The sequence below is a fragment of the Amblyomma americanum genome, chromosome 6, assembly GCF_052857255.1.
Source record: "Amblyomma americanum isolate KBUSLIRL-KWMA chromosome 6, ASM5285725v1, whole genome shotgun sequence".
In the NCBI taxonomy this organism is placed as follows: Eukaryota; Metazoa; Arthropoda; class Arachnida; order Ixodida; family Ixodidae; genus Amblyomma; species Amblyomma americanum.
This window is the reverse complement of record NC_135502.1, coordinates 174623768-174640284: the sequence shown is the minus strand read 5'-3', so window position 1 is coordinate 174640284 and position 16517 is coordinate 174623768. Positions and strand designations below refer to the sequence as shown.

Genomic DNA, 16517 nt, shown 5'->3' with positions numbered 1-16517 from the left:
CGAAAGCAGAAAATGCTATTCGCTCAACTTTCCGGAAGAGAAGCGGTGTCGCACTAAAGTGAAGGCCCGAGCACGCAAACTGTATGCAGAAATGAATTTGGAAACCCTAGCCATGTGTATAGAGAAAAACAAGGGGTCCTGCTTAAAAATATTTTTCACAGCAAAAACGCACAAGCTGGATTGCCCTCCTCGAGCAATAGTCGCCTATAGGATGGCACATGCCAAAAGTCTGTCGCGTTATTCTTGCAGGACAAACAAACTCTTACCCATTGACGACCCTTTTCAGGTGAAGAGTTCTAACCAAGTAATCGCCTTGCAAGAAAACCCAGGAAAAGGCTTCTCGGCCTGCTCTATCGATATAAAAGAATTATAATATTCCCTTCCTCAAAAGTAATTGCTGGAATGCGTTGAAAAATGCATTGATTCCTTTGATGCGGTAGCTTTCCAGAATTCTGCAGGCATCAGCGAAAGCAACTTCTTGGAACTCCTTACTTTTTACCTTAACTCGACGTTTTTCCCCTGGAATGAATCTGTGTGCCTCCAGAGAAATGTCGTTTGCATTCGTTCATGCATAGCTCAGATGCTTAGTGACATTTATCTCGCGCACCATGACTGTCCCCTTGTATAAAACTAAAAGAAAGAAGTTGTACCATGATCTTCGTGATATTGTTTTCCCAGAGCCTATGTACAGGGCCTTGTACAGTGGAGGTCCTGGAGCTGATGTTTTAAAAAGGGTAAAGAAAATGCAGGTGCCACCAGGAGTAAAGACCTTCTTTTTTAAATTACACACCGGGACACTCCCAGTTAAAAAGTTTTTGGAAGGAAAGGATTTCTTTTTACCGTGGGGATCGAACTGCTTAATTTGTAAACAGCCCGAAACAATAGACCATGTCTTTTTGCATTGCTGGGAAGGGGTTTATTTTTGGGATGTGTTACAAAGGACAATAAAGAGCTACCACTTGACGCGCAGGGAATTCGTTATTTAAGCACAGACAATGAGGATGGGGTACCATTTGATCTCATAATGTTCTTGGGCCTCCACAGTATATGGCGCTCCAGAATGGCAGGCTATTATTGTGACAAAGACGCACGACCTGCCCGAATTTATTTTCGGGAAAGAATGGACTGCTTTCTGGCCATCCAGAAAGCAGCTGAGGAGCCTCCCGAGTGGCTCTCGAGGCTAGAGCCGCTCTGTATGCTTCGGGAATTTTAGTATGACGAAGCCAGACTCATGATGGCTGACCACGACAGTGTCGTACGTACATAGCGTTTTGTGTGTTTTTTGTTGAGTGTTTTTTGTGTAAATGTTATGGGTCAAATCCAGGCAATAAAGAAAAAAAAAGTCTCCCTGACAGTCAACTAGACGAAAGCGTGGCTCGTGTTTTTAGATTTGTCGATGATTTTTTTAGTTTTGATGACGTGTGCAGATATTGACGCATAGGCCCAGGTCTCGAAAGTTTTATCAATTTTTCACATCTGTCTTGACTCGCTTGTTTTGACGCATAAGATGCCTTCTGAAGGAAGGTTACGTTTTTTAGATCTTGCCATGTGCCTCAGTGATAGCCATGTGTGCTGGCGATACGAGCAATGATGCTATAAGCCTCTCACGCCTTTTGCTTCTGCACAATTTAAGCTTGTAAAGCGCGGCATCGCAGAGTTGTGTTTTCGAAATGCCCTTGAAAAATCATGCCATCATTTGATGCAAGACAGGTATAAAAATCAGGTGGTGCGCTTACAGGCAGCAGGATACCCTTCCGATTTTCTCATTGCTGTATCAGAGAACCAGTTAAGAGAGATTATAAATTCAGGCCGCAGTGAAGCCACTGCGAGGCACAAGGAAGAAAAAAGAAAGTTTTTGGTTATTCCGTATCTACACCGCATTTCACATAATCTCGAAAGGGTGGGCTCGCGTGCCAATGTAAATGTTGTTTTTTCCGCGCCCGATAAGCTCTCAAAACTCTGCCACATTGTAAACAACAGCAATGCTAGGAAGGTAGGCTGTTACAAGAAGCACCAAAAATGTTTTGTACCATGTAGCAACAATGTTGTGTACAGGTTTCCGCTATCATGTGGCAAGCACTACACGGGTCAAACTGGCCGTTGCCTCAACGACCGGCTGCGTAAACACAACAACGTGAGCAACACCGCATTCCGTCACCTTGGCATTCATTGCAGAGACTACACAGAAGAAAGAAAAAAGAACAAGAAAAAGCCGTGTTATCCAATTTTCAGTCAGTGCGGCGTGCTGTCAGATAATCGAACAAAAATCACTCGTGAAATCATTGAGGCCCATGAAATCTAGTTTCCAAGATGGATAAGTGAGCGTTGATCATTAGATCTGTCTGCAAAAGAACTGCGTTTTCTTGATGATAATAGGAAAACGTGCGCAGCTGGTCTTGTGCCACTGTAGCCCTGTGCTCAGGAACTGTCATTCTCGCCATTTTGTGTATCTGTTTTTTCATTTAAGATTAGTTGCCACTGTATTTAAGAAGTGGAAATCGCCTCAATAAAAACCAGTTGTACGTTCCGCGCCGTGTCCGTGCACTTGTCTCGTCCTTTGTCCCTTGCGCTGGTGTAAAACAAACACACATAACAGCCATGTGTTTTTTTTTCGTCCGCTACTATGTGGGCTTCTAGTGTTTATAGGGTGTAGGTAGGTGCATTATTGGTGGGTGAAGCTTCTTGAAGTGGATGGCGCTTCTGTTGGTTGAAGGTGACGGTGGATGGGCGCGCACCCCCTCATAGCTATAGGGACTGCGGTGAGGAGGTGGCTGGGTGGCTGGAAGGTGGTGCTTCTGCAAGGAGAAGGTGCAAATGAAAGTTTCAGTTCAGCAGACGTCAAATGTCCGTGGCGACAGTAACACATACTGTCGCAGTAAAGGGCTGCCATGTCCCTTGTATCACATATTACCTCGTTGTATCGCGCCATAAGTATTTACTCATGATTCCATTGACACAACAGCTAAACTCGAACGTAACATCATCATCCTCACCATCATGTCTGATTTAAGCTGAAGGGTCCCTGATGGGGCAAACGAGGGGAAAACAAGAGATGATCACGGTTTACAATAAATAAATGTCAATATAAATAGCTGACACAAGTAAAACATAGTTGCGCGCATTGTAAAGACGTGCTACAAGTAATTCTTGGAATAAGCAAAGAAACAAATACATAAGTCAATAAGGGGACATACTGACTCTGAATTTTGTGGAATTTAGTTCAGTGACAGCACGGCCAGGAAGTTCGTTCCACTGCGCGGTAGCAGTTGGCAGGAATTATTTTAGAAGGCGTCGCTTGAACCGTGTATGCACTGAGGACTTCTGGAATTGAACGACGTTATGATCGCGAGGAAGCCTTAATTAAGCTGTCACGCTGGCGGGAAAAAAGTGTGAAAATTCTGAGGGCACTCAAGTCGGCTTACGTGGAGGAATGCAAAAGCCTGTCTTTTGAGGATAACTCGTCGCCTCTCTTTGCTGCCCTTTTTCCTCTAAGGAGGATTTCAGAAGAATGTTCGCACAGTTACTGTAATTAAATACTCCTTTCAGCTCAATCACACATTTTGGTTTTACAAATTTGGCGGCATTGCTGCTTTCCCGTCCACCTACCATATTCCCGTCCAGCCTATTCGGCCGTCCAACTACTTTTGTTTTTATTTTACTAATTACTGTATGTCAATAAAATTGCTTGTTCGATTAATTATCACTCATTCAACACATTTCAATTCATTTTAAACTTTATTTCCACTCCGTTGCCTATATTGCCACTATTTTGCTATCCACGGTTTTATCATCCACTCACTATATCGACGTCCGCACTGTTTCAACGGTTTTAAGACTTTTTTGGCTCTAATTAATTAACTAATCAACCTATCGACACCAAGTTTTGTCTCTGATCACCCTCACATCATCCTATATCAATTCCAATTATTCGTTTGTTCCTAACTGTTTAGAGAACGGCACTACGGCTGCCGACACATTTTGCGGACATGACCTCGTCGACGTAGCCAAGTAATGCTTTCGCATTAATGTAGCTTGTGAAACAGGCAAAGCCCTGCCAGCTTACATCGATATTCAAGAGGTATGACGCATGATCGGGTGTAGATGTTCGGTCTTGTTTAAATTTGTTTGCGGGGTCTGCGTGAAGAAGGATTCGAGCAGAAAGCGCGTCTTCAGGTTCCTTTCAGAGGATAATGTTGCGCCAGTCAGTTTGGTGGCCAATGTCGTGTCCGTGGCCCGCGAGCGCATTACTAACATGACTTTCGTTTTTGACATCCTGTTGATGATCCTTTATGAGGACTCTTGTCTGGGCTAGTTGGTGCTGTTGTCCACTTGTTGGCGTGCCGGAGCCACCACAAGTAGTAATAAGTCCGACTCCGGAGAGCAAGATACGAACACGTTTTACTGGAACGCCATGTTGTTTTCTTCCCCCCTGTGCCCCTACATCAGTTGCCAGACGAGTTTTCTACGTCGGCCAACACTCCCCCACACTTGGTTTGAGAATCACATCACTGACACTCACATCACAAGTTCAGTCGGTTTGGCGGTCGCTGGATACGAGTGGGCCGTCCAGGTTGACCTTCGGCTGCAGGGGTTGGTGCTGAACTTGACTGTTGTTCATGTAGGTCCCACCATTCACTCTGCTCAGTAGGGCTACCGTTATCACAACGACGAACCTGGTCGAAATGTCGGGTAACGGGTCCTCCGGCTGTGTTGAGCTTGAGCATCCTGTTTCCCAAGACATGTTGAACCGTACCCTTCATCCAACGCTGGCCAAGACCGAAGTTGCGGAACAAGACAATCTGGCCACGGACCCATTTCCCTTTTGTTAGCGTGTGCCTTTCAACGTTCGGCTCTTGTGGTTTCTGCAGAAGCAGGTCCAGGCGTCCTTTGGGTCGATAGCTCAGGAGCATTTCAGCTGGGGATTTGTCCCTACTTCCGGATGGTGTGCGTCTGTGATCATGCAGCCACCGGTTTAAGCGAGCTGAGAGTGTTCCACGTGTGAGTCTCTTGAGACCGTCTTTGACTGCCCTCACCGCTTTCTGCAAGCCCATTAGATTGAGGGTGGAAGGGCGCTGTACGGATGTGCCGTATGGCATTCTTCGTGATGAATTCTTGGAATTCGGCACTGTCGAAGGCACTGCCATTATCAGACACCAGACAATTGGGCAGACCAAATCGTGCAAATATGCTCCTTAAGATCTCAATGGTTGCTGTAGTCGTACTATTTGTTGCGACTGCTTCGATCCAGCCTGAATAGCTGTCCACAACAACCAACACCATCTTGTTTTAAATTGGACCAGCATAGTCTATGTTAACACGTGTCCACGGCTGGGTTGTTGCGGGCCATGCCGCTGCCTTCTCGGAGGGTGGCATTGATGCCGTCTTTTGGCAGATAGGGCAATTCCGCAGGAGCTGTTCTATGTCTTGATCAATTCCTGGCCACCGCACAAGTTTCCTTGCCAAAGCTTTTGTGGTACTGAGTCCGGAATGTGCTTCGTGCAGTTCCAACAGGAATGCTCTTCTAGCTGCCTCAGGGATCACTAGTCGGTCTCCCATGAAGATGAGTTGTCCATCTGCAGTGAGTAAATTCCTACGTCTCCAGAATGGCAGTACTTGGTCATGGTTAGACTGTGGGAGTTTCTTAGGGCATCCTCCCAGTATGTATTCATAAAGGCATTGCATGAGTTGGTCCTTCCCAGCAACGTCTTCGAGTTGCTTCCTTGAGACCGGTGCCGTGTCCAAAATGCTGGCTACTAGTGCACTGTCTTGTTGGTCAGGGTCTTGCATCTGCAGTTCAGTCTCACTGGCTGGCACAGGTAGTCGACTCAGTGCGTCTGCATTTTGGTTGCGGGATCCGGGCTTATACTTTATGGTGGATTTGTAGGCACCAAGGGTAATTGCCCACCTTTGAATGCGTGATGCTGCAGCAGTAGGAATTGGTCTATTTTCCTTGAAGAGTCCAACCAGTGGTTCGTGATCAGTCTTCAACGTGAACTCCCTACACAACAAGTAGTCACGGAACTTTACCACTGCAAACACCAGAGCCGAGGCTTCCCTTTCCAACTGAGAATAGTTCTTCTCTGTCTTTGTGAGGGTGCGGGACCTGAACGCTATTGGTCTTTCAATGCCATCGATCACAGGAGATAGCACTGCACCAATTCCCTCTGGTGAGGCATCACATTCTAGCACTAGTTCCTTCGTGGGGTCAAAGTGCACGAGCATATTAGAGTTAATCAGAGAGTTCTTTACAGCTTCAAATGCTCTCTTCTCTTCAGATGCCCACTTCCATTTGCTCTCTTTCTGTAGCAACCGGTACAGAGGTGCAAGGAGACTTGACATGTTGGGCAGAAAACTGCGGTAATAGGTGATCAGGCCCAGGAAGGATCTGAGTTCTTGGACATTTCTGGGCGCTGGTGCTCTCACGATAGTGTCCAGTTTCTTTTCCGCTGATGCAAGCCGTGTCGGTCAATTTTGTGTCCCAGGTAGGTCACTTCCTGTGCTCCGAACACACACTTGTCTTTCCGCAACCGGATACCATTTTCTCGAAAGATTTCCAGTACCTTGTTCACAGTCTTCCCATAGCTATTCTTATCCTCTGCAATCAGAACATTATCTAAAAAGACTTGCGTGCCCGGCACATTTTTCAGAAGTTCTTCCATCTTCCTTTGGAATATGGCAGGGGCTGATGCAATGCCATATGGTAGCCTATTGTAAGCAAATAGACATTTGTGAGTGTTCAGTACAGCAACTTGCTTTGCTTGATCGTCCAGTGGTATGTGGCAGTAGGCTTCACGTAGGTCCAATTTTGAAAACCAATAGCCACCCTTGAGAGAGGCGAAAATGTCTCCCATTTTTGGGAGTGGGTACTGGTCGACATCACACTCTGGGTTGACAGTGACCTTGAAATCCCCACAAATTCTCAAGGTTCCATCTGCTTTTACCACTGGAACGATTGGCGTTGCCCAGCAGCTGTGGCTGACTGGAGACAAGATCCCTTGCTGACACATTCTGTCCAGTTCCATTCCTACTTTTTCGCGCAATGCATAAGGTAGTGAACGGGCTTTCAGGAATCTTGGAGTTGCATCTTTTTTCATGGCAATGCTGGTAGGAGGTTGCTTCATCAGTCCTGTGCCCAGGTCGAAGAGGTTTTTGAACTTTTCTTTCAGTTGTTCTGTGACACTTGAGATTTCACAGTCTGGAGTCGGGATTGTGCCTACCTCTTGGTCGGGCAGCAGATTAAGTTTTTGGATCACACCTCTACCACACAGTGAAGGTCCTGGGCATTGCACCACATACAGTTCAGCAGTTGCATTGCAGTTCTGGTGCTGCGCTGTCATATGAAGCACCCCGCTGATAGGTAGCTTCCCCAAGTAACAATGGAGCTCTTTGCGGGCTTCAGGGCTGGCCACTGCTTGGCATGGCAATGGTATATTTCTTCAGGAATTATGCAGACTGGCGAACCCGTATCCACTTGCATGTCGAGATTCACTGGTCCCCACTTCACCGTCTTGTAGACCGGCTCGACCGCAGTACCTTCGCTGGTAACCGTGTAAATATCAAGGACTGGAGTGCAGCTACTGCCGCCAGCTTCGGCACTTACCGCGTTGGCCTGACATTTCGTCGGCCTTTTCGCTTTTACCCCACCGAAACACCTTGTAGCTAAGTGCCCTTGCTTGTGGCACTTACAGCAAGTCGACGTCTTATGCGGACAGTTGGGAGCATCGTGTGAGCAGTCGCCACAACGAATGCACGGGCGCGGCGTCTTTGCCTTGGTGTGTCGGTATTGCGGATTCGTTTTCTTCTTAAACGCTGTGACGTTGACTTCGTTCGCCGATTCCGCGGTGCTCGCGTGGGGTAGGCGCTCAACATTTTGTATCGCCAATTCCGCCGACGTGGCGATATCTACTGCTTCTTGGAGAGTAAGAGACTTTGGCTTAGCCAGAAGTACTCGTTGGACCATCTTTTCTCGCAACCCGATGACAAATCTGTCACGCAGGTTTCGTTCCAACGCGCTCCCGAAGCCACAGTGCTTCTGTGGCGCATGTTCTTATTCCCCCGCATTTTGCAGCCTACACTACGTATCGGATCACCCCAAGACTTGGCCCTTTTCATCAACATGACAAGCACGAGTCCGTTCTGAAGCCTGCTTATCACCAACCCCTGCTACTGCGCACGCCCGCGGAGCGCCATCTGCATCACCTGAGAAGTCCACATATACCCAACTCTGGAATTCGACGCTTTCGTTCGGCAGCAGTGCTTCTGTGGCGCATGTTCTTATTTCCCCTTGCATTTTGCAGCCTACACTACGTATCGGATCACCCCAAGACTTGGCCTTTTCATCAACATGACAAGCACGAGTCCGTTCTGATGCCTGCTTATCACCAACCCCTGCTACTGCGCACGCACGCGGAGCGCCATCTGCATCACCTGAGAAGGCCACATATACCCAACTCTGGAATTCGACGCTTTCGTTCGGCAGCAGTGCTTCTGTGGCGCATGTTCTTATTTCCCCTGCATTTTGCAGGAAATCCCGCGTTTTTTTTCCACTTCTAAAATATTGTAGGCCTTTTCCGCGCTGCTGCCGAGCCAAGTTGTGTCTTACGAGTTGTTGTGTCTTACGAGCTGTGCAGAGCCAAGTTGTGCTTACAGCTGTTTGCCCTGTGTGCGTAGCCTTCTTCTGATCCCATTCAGTCATGACAGGAACCAGGGGAAAGAAGGATACGGACGCGGAAGAATGCACTGAATGTACACAGTGCACCAGTATGAGGCGGAACTTAAAAAAATTCCGAAAAGAAATGTTAGCTGAGTTCCAGGAGCTGAAGAAAAGCGTCGACTTCTGTAGCGAATCATGTGATGACATATCCGAAACAAAGGTTGATGTTAAGGAACTCATCAAGGAAGTCAAAGCGTTACGAGACACTAATCATGCAATGAAAGAGGAAAACCGCAAGCTTGCTCGGCGAGTAGATGAACTGGAGCAATGTTCCCGAATAAATAACCTTGAAATAAAAGGGGTTCCTAAGGACGGTGACGCAACAGACATTGTGGTCAAACTAGGAACACTCGTTGGCGAACCTATCTCAAACACTGACATTGATATCTGCCTTAGAGTACCCACCTCAAAGAAGATGAAAAGAACATCATTGTGCGCTTTGCCCGGCGGGAGAAACGCAATTTAGTATTAGCAAAGGCGAAGAAAACGCGAATAACAACAACAGACCTCGGATACAGCCCCGAAAGCGCCGTCTTTGTTAATGAACATCTAACACGCAAAAACAAGCAACTGCTAGGTGCTGCCATCACAAAAAAAAAACAGGTTAACTGGAAATTTGCATGGACGAAAGACGGAAAAATCTTTGCGCGTCAAGCTGAAAACACCACTGTACTCCGAATCAACTGTTTGGACGACTTGGAAAAAATAGCTAGGCAAACCGACACATTATGATCAGGCTACAATCCGGTCCGTGGCCCTGTACCTGCAGTCTTTAGTAGTTTTCTACCGCCCTCATGGCAGTACAACCTTCCTATCTGAAAAATTTTCATCATAAAGGTCTTTTATCTTTTCTTTACCTTAATGCACGTTCATTAGAAAACAAGCACGATGACCTTCATTATTTAATTAATGCAACTGACATTTCTTTCGATGCGATTATGGTATGTGAAACGTGGTACAAAAATAGTTCTGTCCCGTTCTTGTCGCACGACTACCAAACATTTGCGTTAAATCGCCCCCTGCAACATGGTGGCGGCGTTATGCTATTGATGAAAAACAGCTTTAACGTGAACCCTGTTCCTGAGTTTACTGAGTCGACTGACGACTACGAAATGTTTGTTGTTGTATGGGGTTTTATGGCGCATAAGCAACTATGGCTATCATGCGCCAAACACAAGGTTAGATGATGCTATGTCAAGTGTACAGAGGTTACATTATAATAGATTTAAAACACTCGCTTTCTTTAGAAACTTACAAACAAGTGAAAATTCGACGAGTGTTTGCTCGCCTAAAAGCAATGCGGGATGAAATGGAATGTGTTCATTGTAAAATACCGTAAAAACTTTTTGTCTAAGTTCCTCGAGATGCGAACAAGAAATTAAAATGTGATTTACTGTGAGCTCTTCACCACACATTTCACACACAGGTTTGTCTTTTTTTGTTAATAAGAAGTTATGGGTGATGTGTGTGTGACCTATGCGTAAACGACATAAAATTACTTCGATAAAACGCTCTTTATGGTGGCATGATTTCCATTCTTTTATAATGGGCTTTATGGTATGCAGCTTGTTGTGTCCTTCATTTTCCCAAGAAGCTTGCCACTTGTCTCTTAGTCTGCTATGCACTAACTTCATGTAATCCCTAGGAGGCAAATTCACATGTTTTATTTCCATGGTTCTGGTTTGTGCAGCACACATGTCGGCTCTCTCATTGTCCTGAATGCCAACGTGACTGGGAACCCAGCACAATTTTATAACATGTTTTTGTGTTGTGACCTTTACTATATTATGTATGATGCTTCCAATCAGTGGCTCCGTGGCATTTTTAGAGTTTAATGCTGTAAGGACGCTCAGTGAATCTGTATAGATGATGCTGTTTTTGATGTTTTCATTTGTTATTTTCTGCACCGCAACACTAATAGCATAACACTCCGCGGTGAAAACTGTAGCACATGAGGGAAGTCGTACTGCATTTTCATTTTTTCCTTGTATTACTGCGCTTCCTACATGAGCATGAGTTTTTGACCCGTCAGTATAAAATGGAGTGTAATTTCTGTATTTTTCTTGTAGTGCTAGATATTCTTGTATTATCTGGTCGTCACTACGAAATAGTGACAGCGCGTGACAATTCACAATTTTTCTCGGTTATTTATCGTCCTCCAAAGGGTGATCTGAAAAATTTCCTACTTTTTCTTGAAAGCCTTTTAGATTTTATATCTCTTAACAAATACTCTCTTTTTCTTGGCGGTGACCTAAACATTGATATCCTCAAAACTTCTAAGGCTAAAAATGATTTCCTGTCCATTCTAGAGTCATATGGGTTTCTAAACATTATAAATGAACCAACACGTGTTACATCAGTGTCAGCAACTCTACTCGATCTGTTCATCACTAATACTGGTAAAAGTGTTTCTTCATGCGGTGCGCTTGCTAGCGACATCAGTGATCACTTGCCCATTTTCGCCTTCATTCATGTAAAAGATTATCCTGCACCTTCAAACGATCCGCCGATTTGTAGACAAGACATAACCCAATCTTCCTTGGCATCTTTTCGAGCCGATGTTCAGCGTCATGACTGGAGCCATGTTCTTTCAAGCACTGATGTAAATGCAATGTACAAAGCCCTTGTATGTCAAATTACAGATCTTTACCAAAAGCACTTTCCATCTGTAGTGCGACGAAGGAACAGGAAATCACGGAAACCGTGGGTAACACGTGATCTGGTCAATAAAATTAACATAAAAAACCATCTTTACTGGAAATTTGTGAAAAGCAAGGACATAAATTTATTAAAAGCGTATAAAACATATAGAAATAGGGTAAATAAAGAGCTCAAAGTTGCCAAGGACGAATACTTTGCTACCTATCTGCATGACGCATCCGGGAACGTCGAACTGTTGTGGAAACGCCTAAATAAGATCATTAAACCAATCAGTCATTCCAACATCACCAGCATAAAAATCAACAATGAAGACATAAGCGGCACTGATCTATCTAATGCGTTCAATGCGCATTTTGTCTCCGTTGGGGAAACTGACTGCGCAAGCACAGCTTACTCTCCCACTGCAGATTGCATCCCTAATATCTCTGGAAGTATGGTATTCTTTCCCACTAATGAAAGTGAAGTGATTTATGTATATAATAACCTCAAAATTCTAAATCTCGTGATGCAAATGACATGCAAATTGTCCCTATTAAATACATTATTGATATCATCGCTCCAGTGTTGACTAGCATGTATAACTTAGCCTTTGAGCAAAATACACTTCCAGAGCTAATGCAAATAGCCAAGGTGACTGTAATACACAAAGGAGGTGACAAAAATAATATAACTTTCGACCCATTTCAATTCTCCCAGTGTTCTCTAAAGGTTTAGAAAAAATTATGCACATTCGTCTTTATTCATTTTTAGGCAAGCATTCACTCATTTCACCTTGCCAACACGGTTTTCTGAAACAAAAATCCACAGAATCAGCTCTTTCAACGCAAAAAGAAATCATTATTAACGCTCTAGAGCATAAGAAACTAGTTTTAGGCATATATATATATATATATATTTTTCAAAGGAATTTGATTGCGTGTGTCACAAAACGTTAATAATGAAACTTCAGCATTATGGCATACGGGGAAATTCTAATGCTCTCTTATCATCGTACCTTCAACACCGCTCTCAGAATGTTAGCCATAATAATAAAAATTCCAGCGTCAAAAAACTTACTTCCGGTGTCCCTCAAGGCAGTATTCTCGGTCCCCTCCTATTTGTTCTTTACATAAATGACATCTTTTCCACTATAAGCGAGGTACAATGAATCGGATATGCAGATGATACCGCGCTCTTCATTACCGGAGATAACTCAAACAATTTGATACAAACAGCAAATATAGCATTATAGTTTGTTAAGCGTTGGTCCGAAAATAACTTCCTGAGAATTAATGCAAAAAAGACTCAAGCAATACTTTTTCGTGCAAGAAACACCACTGTCACTCCCACAGAAAAGCTATTTCTAGCGAATGATGAAATTGATATACGAACGCACGTTAAATCACTTGGGGTCTTTTTCTCAGAAAACCTAACCTGGGATAAGCACATTGAACACGTTTGCTACAAATTAAACAGAATCGCGGGAATATTGAGTAGGAATCGGCATATATTACCTACAAAAGCAAAAAGGATGGTGTACAACGCCTTATTTTTATCTGCACTTAATTATTGTCATCTTGTATGGGCGACCACATCCAAAGAAAACATTCATAAACTAAAAATATGTCAAAAACGCGCAATTCGAGCCATTGCGAATATTTCATACCGTGATCATACGTCCGCATACTTCGCATCCTATAGCATACTTCCAATTGAAACCATGTATTCGTTCCGCCTTCTTTGCCAGTACAAGACTGCTGTTCGCACTAATAATCACTATTTTCTTCAGCTATTCAACCTTGACACGCGCACTCATAGTCATAACACCAGACACAATAATTCATGGGTCGAACGTTTCTGCCGCACAACATATGGCAATCAATCTTTATCGTACCACATCGCCGTCCTCTTGAACGCACTCTGTCGCGTTGGTGTTGATACAAATACAGAATCTGCACGCTCACTTTTCAAAAAATTTGATCGTAATGCATCCGCTTTCTGTTAATACCCTCGCCATTGTCTCTGGCTTCATTTCTTATCCTCCGCTGCGCTATTGCCCACCTGTCTGATTTTATATCCCTTCCTTTTTTCTTTATATCGTGCAGCTAACGACATTTTTGCTTACATATTGCTGCAACTACGCCCTATACCACGTGCATTGTATTATGTCAGCCGCTTACTTTTTGCATCTCACGTATAAAACCCTGACATTGTCGTCCATATGTATATATCTTGTACAATGCTTGTCATTGAGCGTCCTTTGTTTATTTTTCTTGAATTGCTGCTGAACTGTACCCAAGGGGGCCGGGCTTCGTCAAGCTGCGCATGTGCAGCTTTTTTCTGTTGCCCCCTTTCTTCCTCTCGGAGAAAAATAAATTTGACTTTGACTTTGACAGTTGTCTGCGATCTTCCGAAGTTCTGCCAGGTATTCGCCTACCTTCTCGCCGGTTTTCTGGACGCGGGTTTGAAACCGGTACGTTTCGTAAATTTCCGACGGTGCCGGGTTCAGGTGCTGCTTGAGAAGTGCAATGATGGCTTCATAAGGTTCGTCCCGCGGCTTTTTCGGCGCCAGTAGGCTTCGGAGACGACCATATACCTCCGGGTTGAGACATGTTATGAGAATCGCGCGCTTGCGAGCGTCGTCGGTGATTTCGTTAGCATCGAAGTAAGACTCTAGCCGCTCGGAGTAGTTTGTCCATGTTTCCGCATTCGAATCAAACTGCGGAGGTGCCGCGAACAATGGCTGAGCGCCAAGTGCTTGCGCCATGCCACCTACTTGTCGCGCCGGTTCTTGCGTCTCACGTAGAGTCGTCGGCTTGCCTTGGTGGGTGTCGTACGTTCATTCCGTCTTCATCCCATCCTCGTCGCCTTGTTGTCCACTTGTTGGCGTGCCGGAGCCACCACAAGCAGTATTAAGTCCGACTCCGGAGAGCAAGATACGAACACGTTTTACTGGAACGCCATGTTGGTTTTTCCCCCCCTGTCCCCCTACATCAGTTGCCAGACGAGTTTTCTACGTCGGCCAACAGGTGCATTCCTGACGCGTGTGTTCCCTCTAGCCCACGTTTTCTTCTTTTTTTTCGCGCGGTTTTTCGTCGATCCTGTGTGCGTCTGGATAATATTTCTGACTAGGCGTGATTACAGCTCAGGCAAGTTATCTTGTAGATAACTCCTGCAGATCTGGCAAGCGGTCTTTGCCGTTTATCAACAGGTTCCACAGCTTGTTCGACAGCGCGCGGGCCACGCGTGCCAGCTGTACCTGGCAGGCAGTCGAGAAAGGTATTCGCTGGTGCCACTCACCTATTAGACAACACCAAACGTCCTGAGGACATTCTCAAATGGCCATAACGTCGTCATTTTGAACAAGGAATTCTGAGTAGTTAAATTTTGAGTACATCGATGGCGAAATGTCCTCATGAGGATGTCCTCAGTTTGTACTTTGCTGGACGACTCAAGGCTGACAATTCCTCAGATGTCCTACAGTCGTCCTATCGCAGGACAATATTGTGGAATTCAACTCAGATAAAACCAGCTTGATCTCTCACAGTCGGCTCTCATTATCTAAAAACTTCAGGTTTAATAAAACGTATTTATTTATTCACCTTACCCCTAAAAGCCCTTGTTTGGAGAGTATTACGTAAATAAGGGGATACAATTTTCTAATTAATGGACTACATTTTAAGAAGAATAGAAATGATATAAGCAATAATTAGAACATGTCATCATACAAAGGGAGTAAAAAACAAAAATAATTACAACAGATTTCCATCACAGCGAATGAGTTCTTGGAATTTTTTTTATGTCTGCTTCTCTAGCGATGTCCAATGAGAAAATAATTTATTCAGTGATAGATGAGGAATGAATGAGTTGGCATAAGACGATGAATGGCACTGTACGCGTTTAACCTTGAAATAATGTGGATGTCGTGGAAAGATGACATGAGGTGACAAAAAAATCGTCACGAAGGGATGGATGGTAATAAAGTTTATGAAAAAGCGTTAAACGTACAAGTCTACGGCGATGTGATAAGTATTCCAGTTCGGCACGTTTCTTTAATGCTGAGACGCTTGTGAAAGATGAGTAGTCTGAAAATATGAAACGAACAGCACGACTCTGCAAGGATTCAATCTTAGGGATAACATAAGCTCGATCAGGGTCCCAAACGGTCGCGGTGTATTCAATTTTAGGCCGTATTAAGGTGGCATAGGCAAGCTTTTAGACCTTGATAGGGGTGCGTTTGAGGTTACGTTTGAGCAGACCAAGTGAACGGTTAGCAACGATAGGGCGAAATCAATATGGTGACGCCACGTTAAGTCAAAGTGAAGGTGCACCCCAAGGTACTTGTCGGATGTCGTTATTTCTATAGTATTGTCATTAAGAACGTAAATGGCTGGCATACGTGATGACCGACGAGTGAGACATATGTTTCGTTTCAGAAACGTTTGGGGTCATTAACCAGGATGAGCACTATGATCTGACTGCGCCCAGGTAAGATTGTAAGGATTGGCGATCACTTTTCCTATTAAATTACGGTAAATTACGCAGTCACATCAGCAAAGGGTCGAACTTAAGGTGTCACACAGACAGGTAAATCGTTAACATACATTAGAAAAAGCAAATGACCGAGTACGCTTTCTTGGGACACACCAGGTGTGACATGAGCAGAAATAGAGTTAGAATTAATAACTGAGGTGATCTGAATTCTATACGCGAGAGAAAGTCCTTAATCCACAAGCGCACATTAGGACGGATGTTAAGATGTGCAAGTTTCAGTAGAAGTCTGTGGCGAGGGAGCCGGTCGAAAGCTTTCGAAAAGTCCAGACACACTGCGTCAACATGAAAGCCCGCGTCAAGAGGTGAATGTAAGTCATTAGTAAAGCCAGCGAATTGAGTGTCACATGAAAAACCCTCGCGGAAGCTTAGTAAGGTGTGGGTGCGGGTTAGTTGGTAATGCATTGTAAGACGAAAAGCGCGAAAAAAACACACGGACGCAAAGAAAGACGAAAGACAAGCGCTAACTTCCAACTGACGTTTATTGGAAACATCGAAAGATATATAGGCACATGAAATGGGGGAAGACAGAAACTAACAATGACAGCAGCATACAAAAAAGTCATGTCACTCATATCCGCTCAGATACATTAGTGTTCCTGTATACAGGAAC

General features: G+C 44.5%; 1 protein-coding gene across 3 annotated transcripts; it reads right to left on the bottom strand.

The window, feature by feature from the left end:
* Positions 1-940: 940 nt before the first annotated feature.
* On the bottom strand, positions 941-14336 carry LOC144094182 (uncharacterized). 3 transcript variants are annotated; one of them, XR_013306470.1, is made up of 2 exons: positions 13020-14336; positions 941-2795 (listed from the first exon to the last, which is right to left on the bottom strand). XR_013306470.1 is itself a non-coding variant. In XM_077628100.1 (2 exons), the coding sequence occupies exons 1-2, from the start codon at positions 14118-14120 to the stop codon at positions 2634-2636; spliced, it is 492 nt and encodes a 163-aa protein (XP_077484226.1). In that variant the 5' UTR covers positions 14121-14336; the 3' UTR covers positions 941-2633. The 3 variants fall into 3 exon arrangements, 1 of the variants encoding a protein (XP_077484226.1); XR_013306471.1 differs by having other exon boundaries at positions 14130-14336; XM_077628100.1 differs by having other exon boundaries at positions 13791-14336.
* Between the last annotated feature and the right edge of the window lie 2181 nt (positions 14337-16517).

Bases quoted from the DNA above. Each gene is read 5' to 3' on its own strand.
- LOC144094182 (XM_077628100.1), bottom strand. From the start codon at position 14,120: ATGGCGCAAGCACTTGGCGCTCAGCCATTGTTCGCGGCACCTCCGCAG. The intron at 2,796-13,790 runs GTAGGCGAATAC...TTCTCCTTGCAG, and splicing joins TCCAGAAAACCGGCGAGAAG to AAGCACCACCTTCCAGCCAC.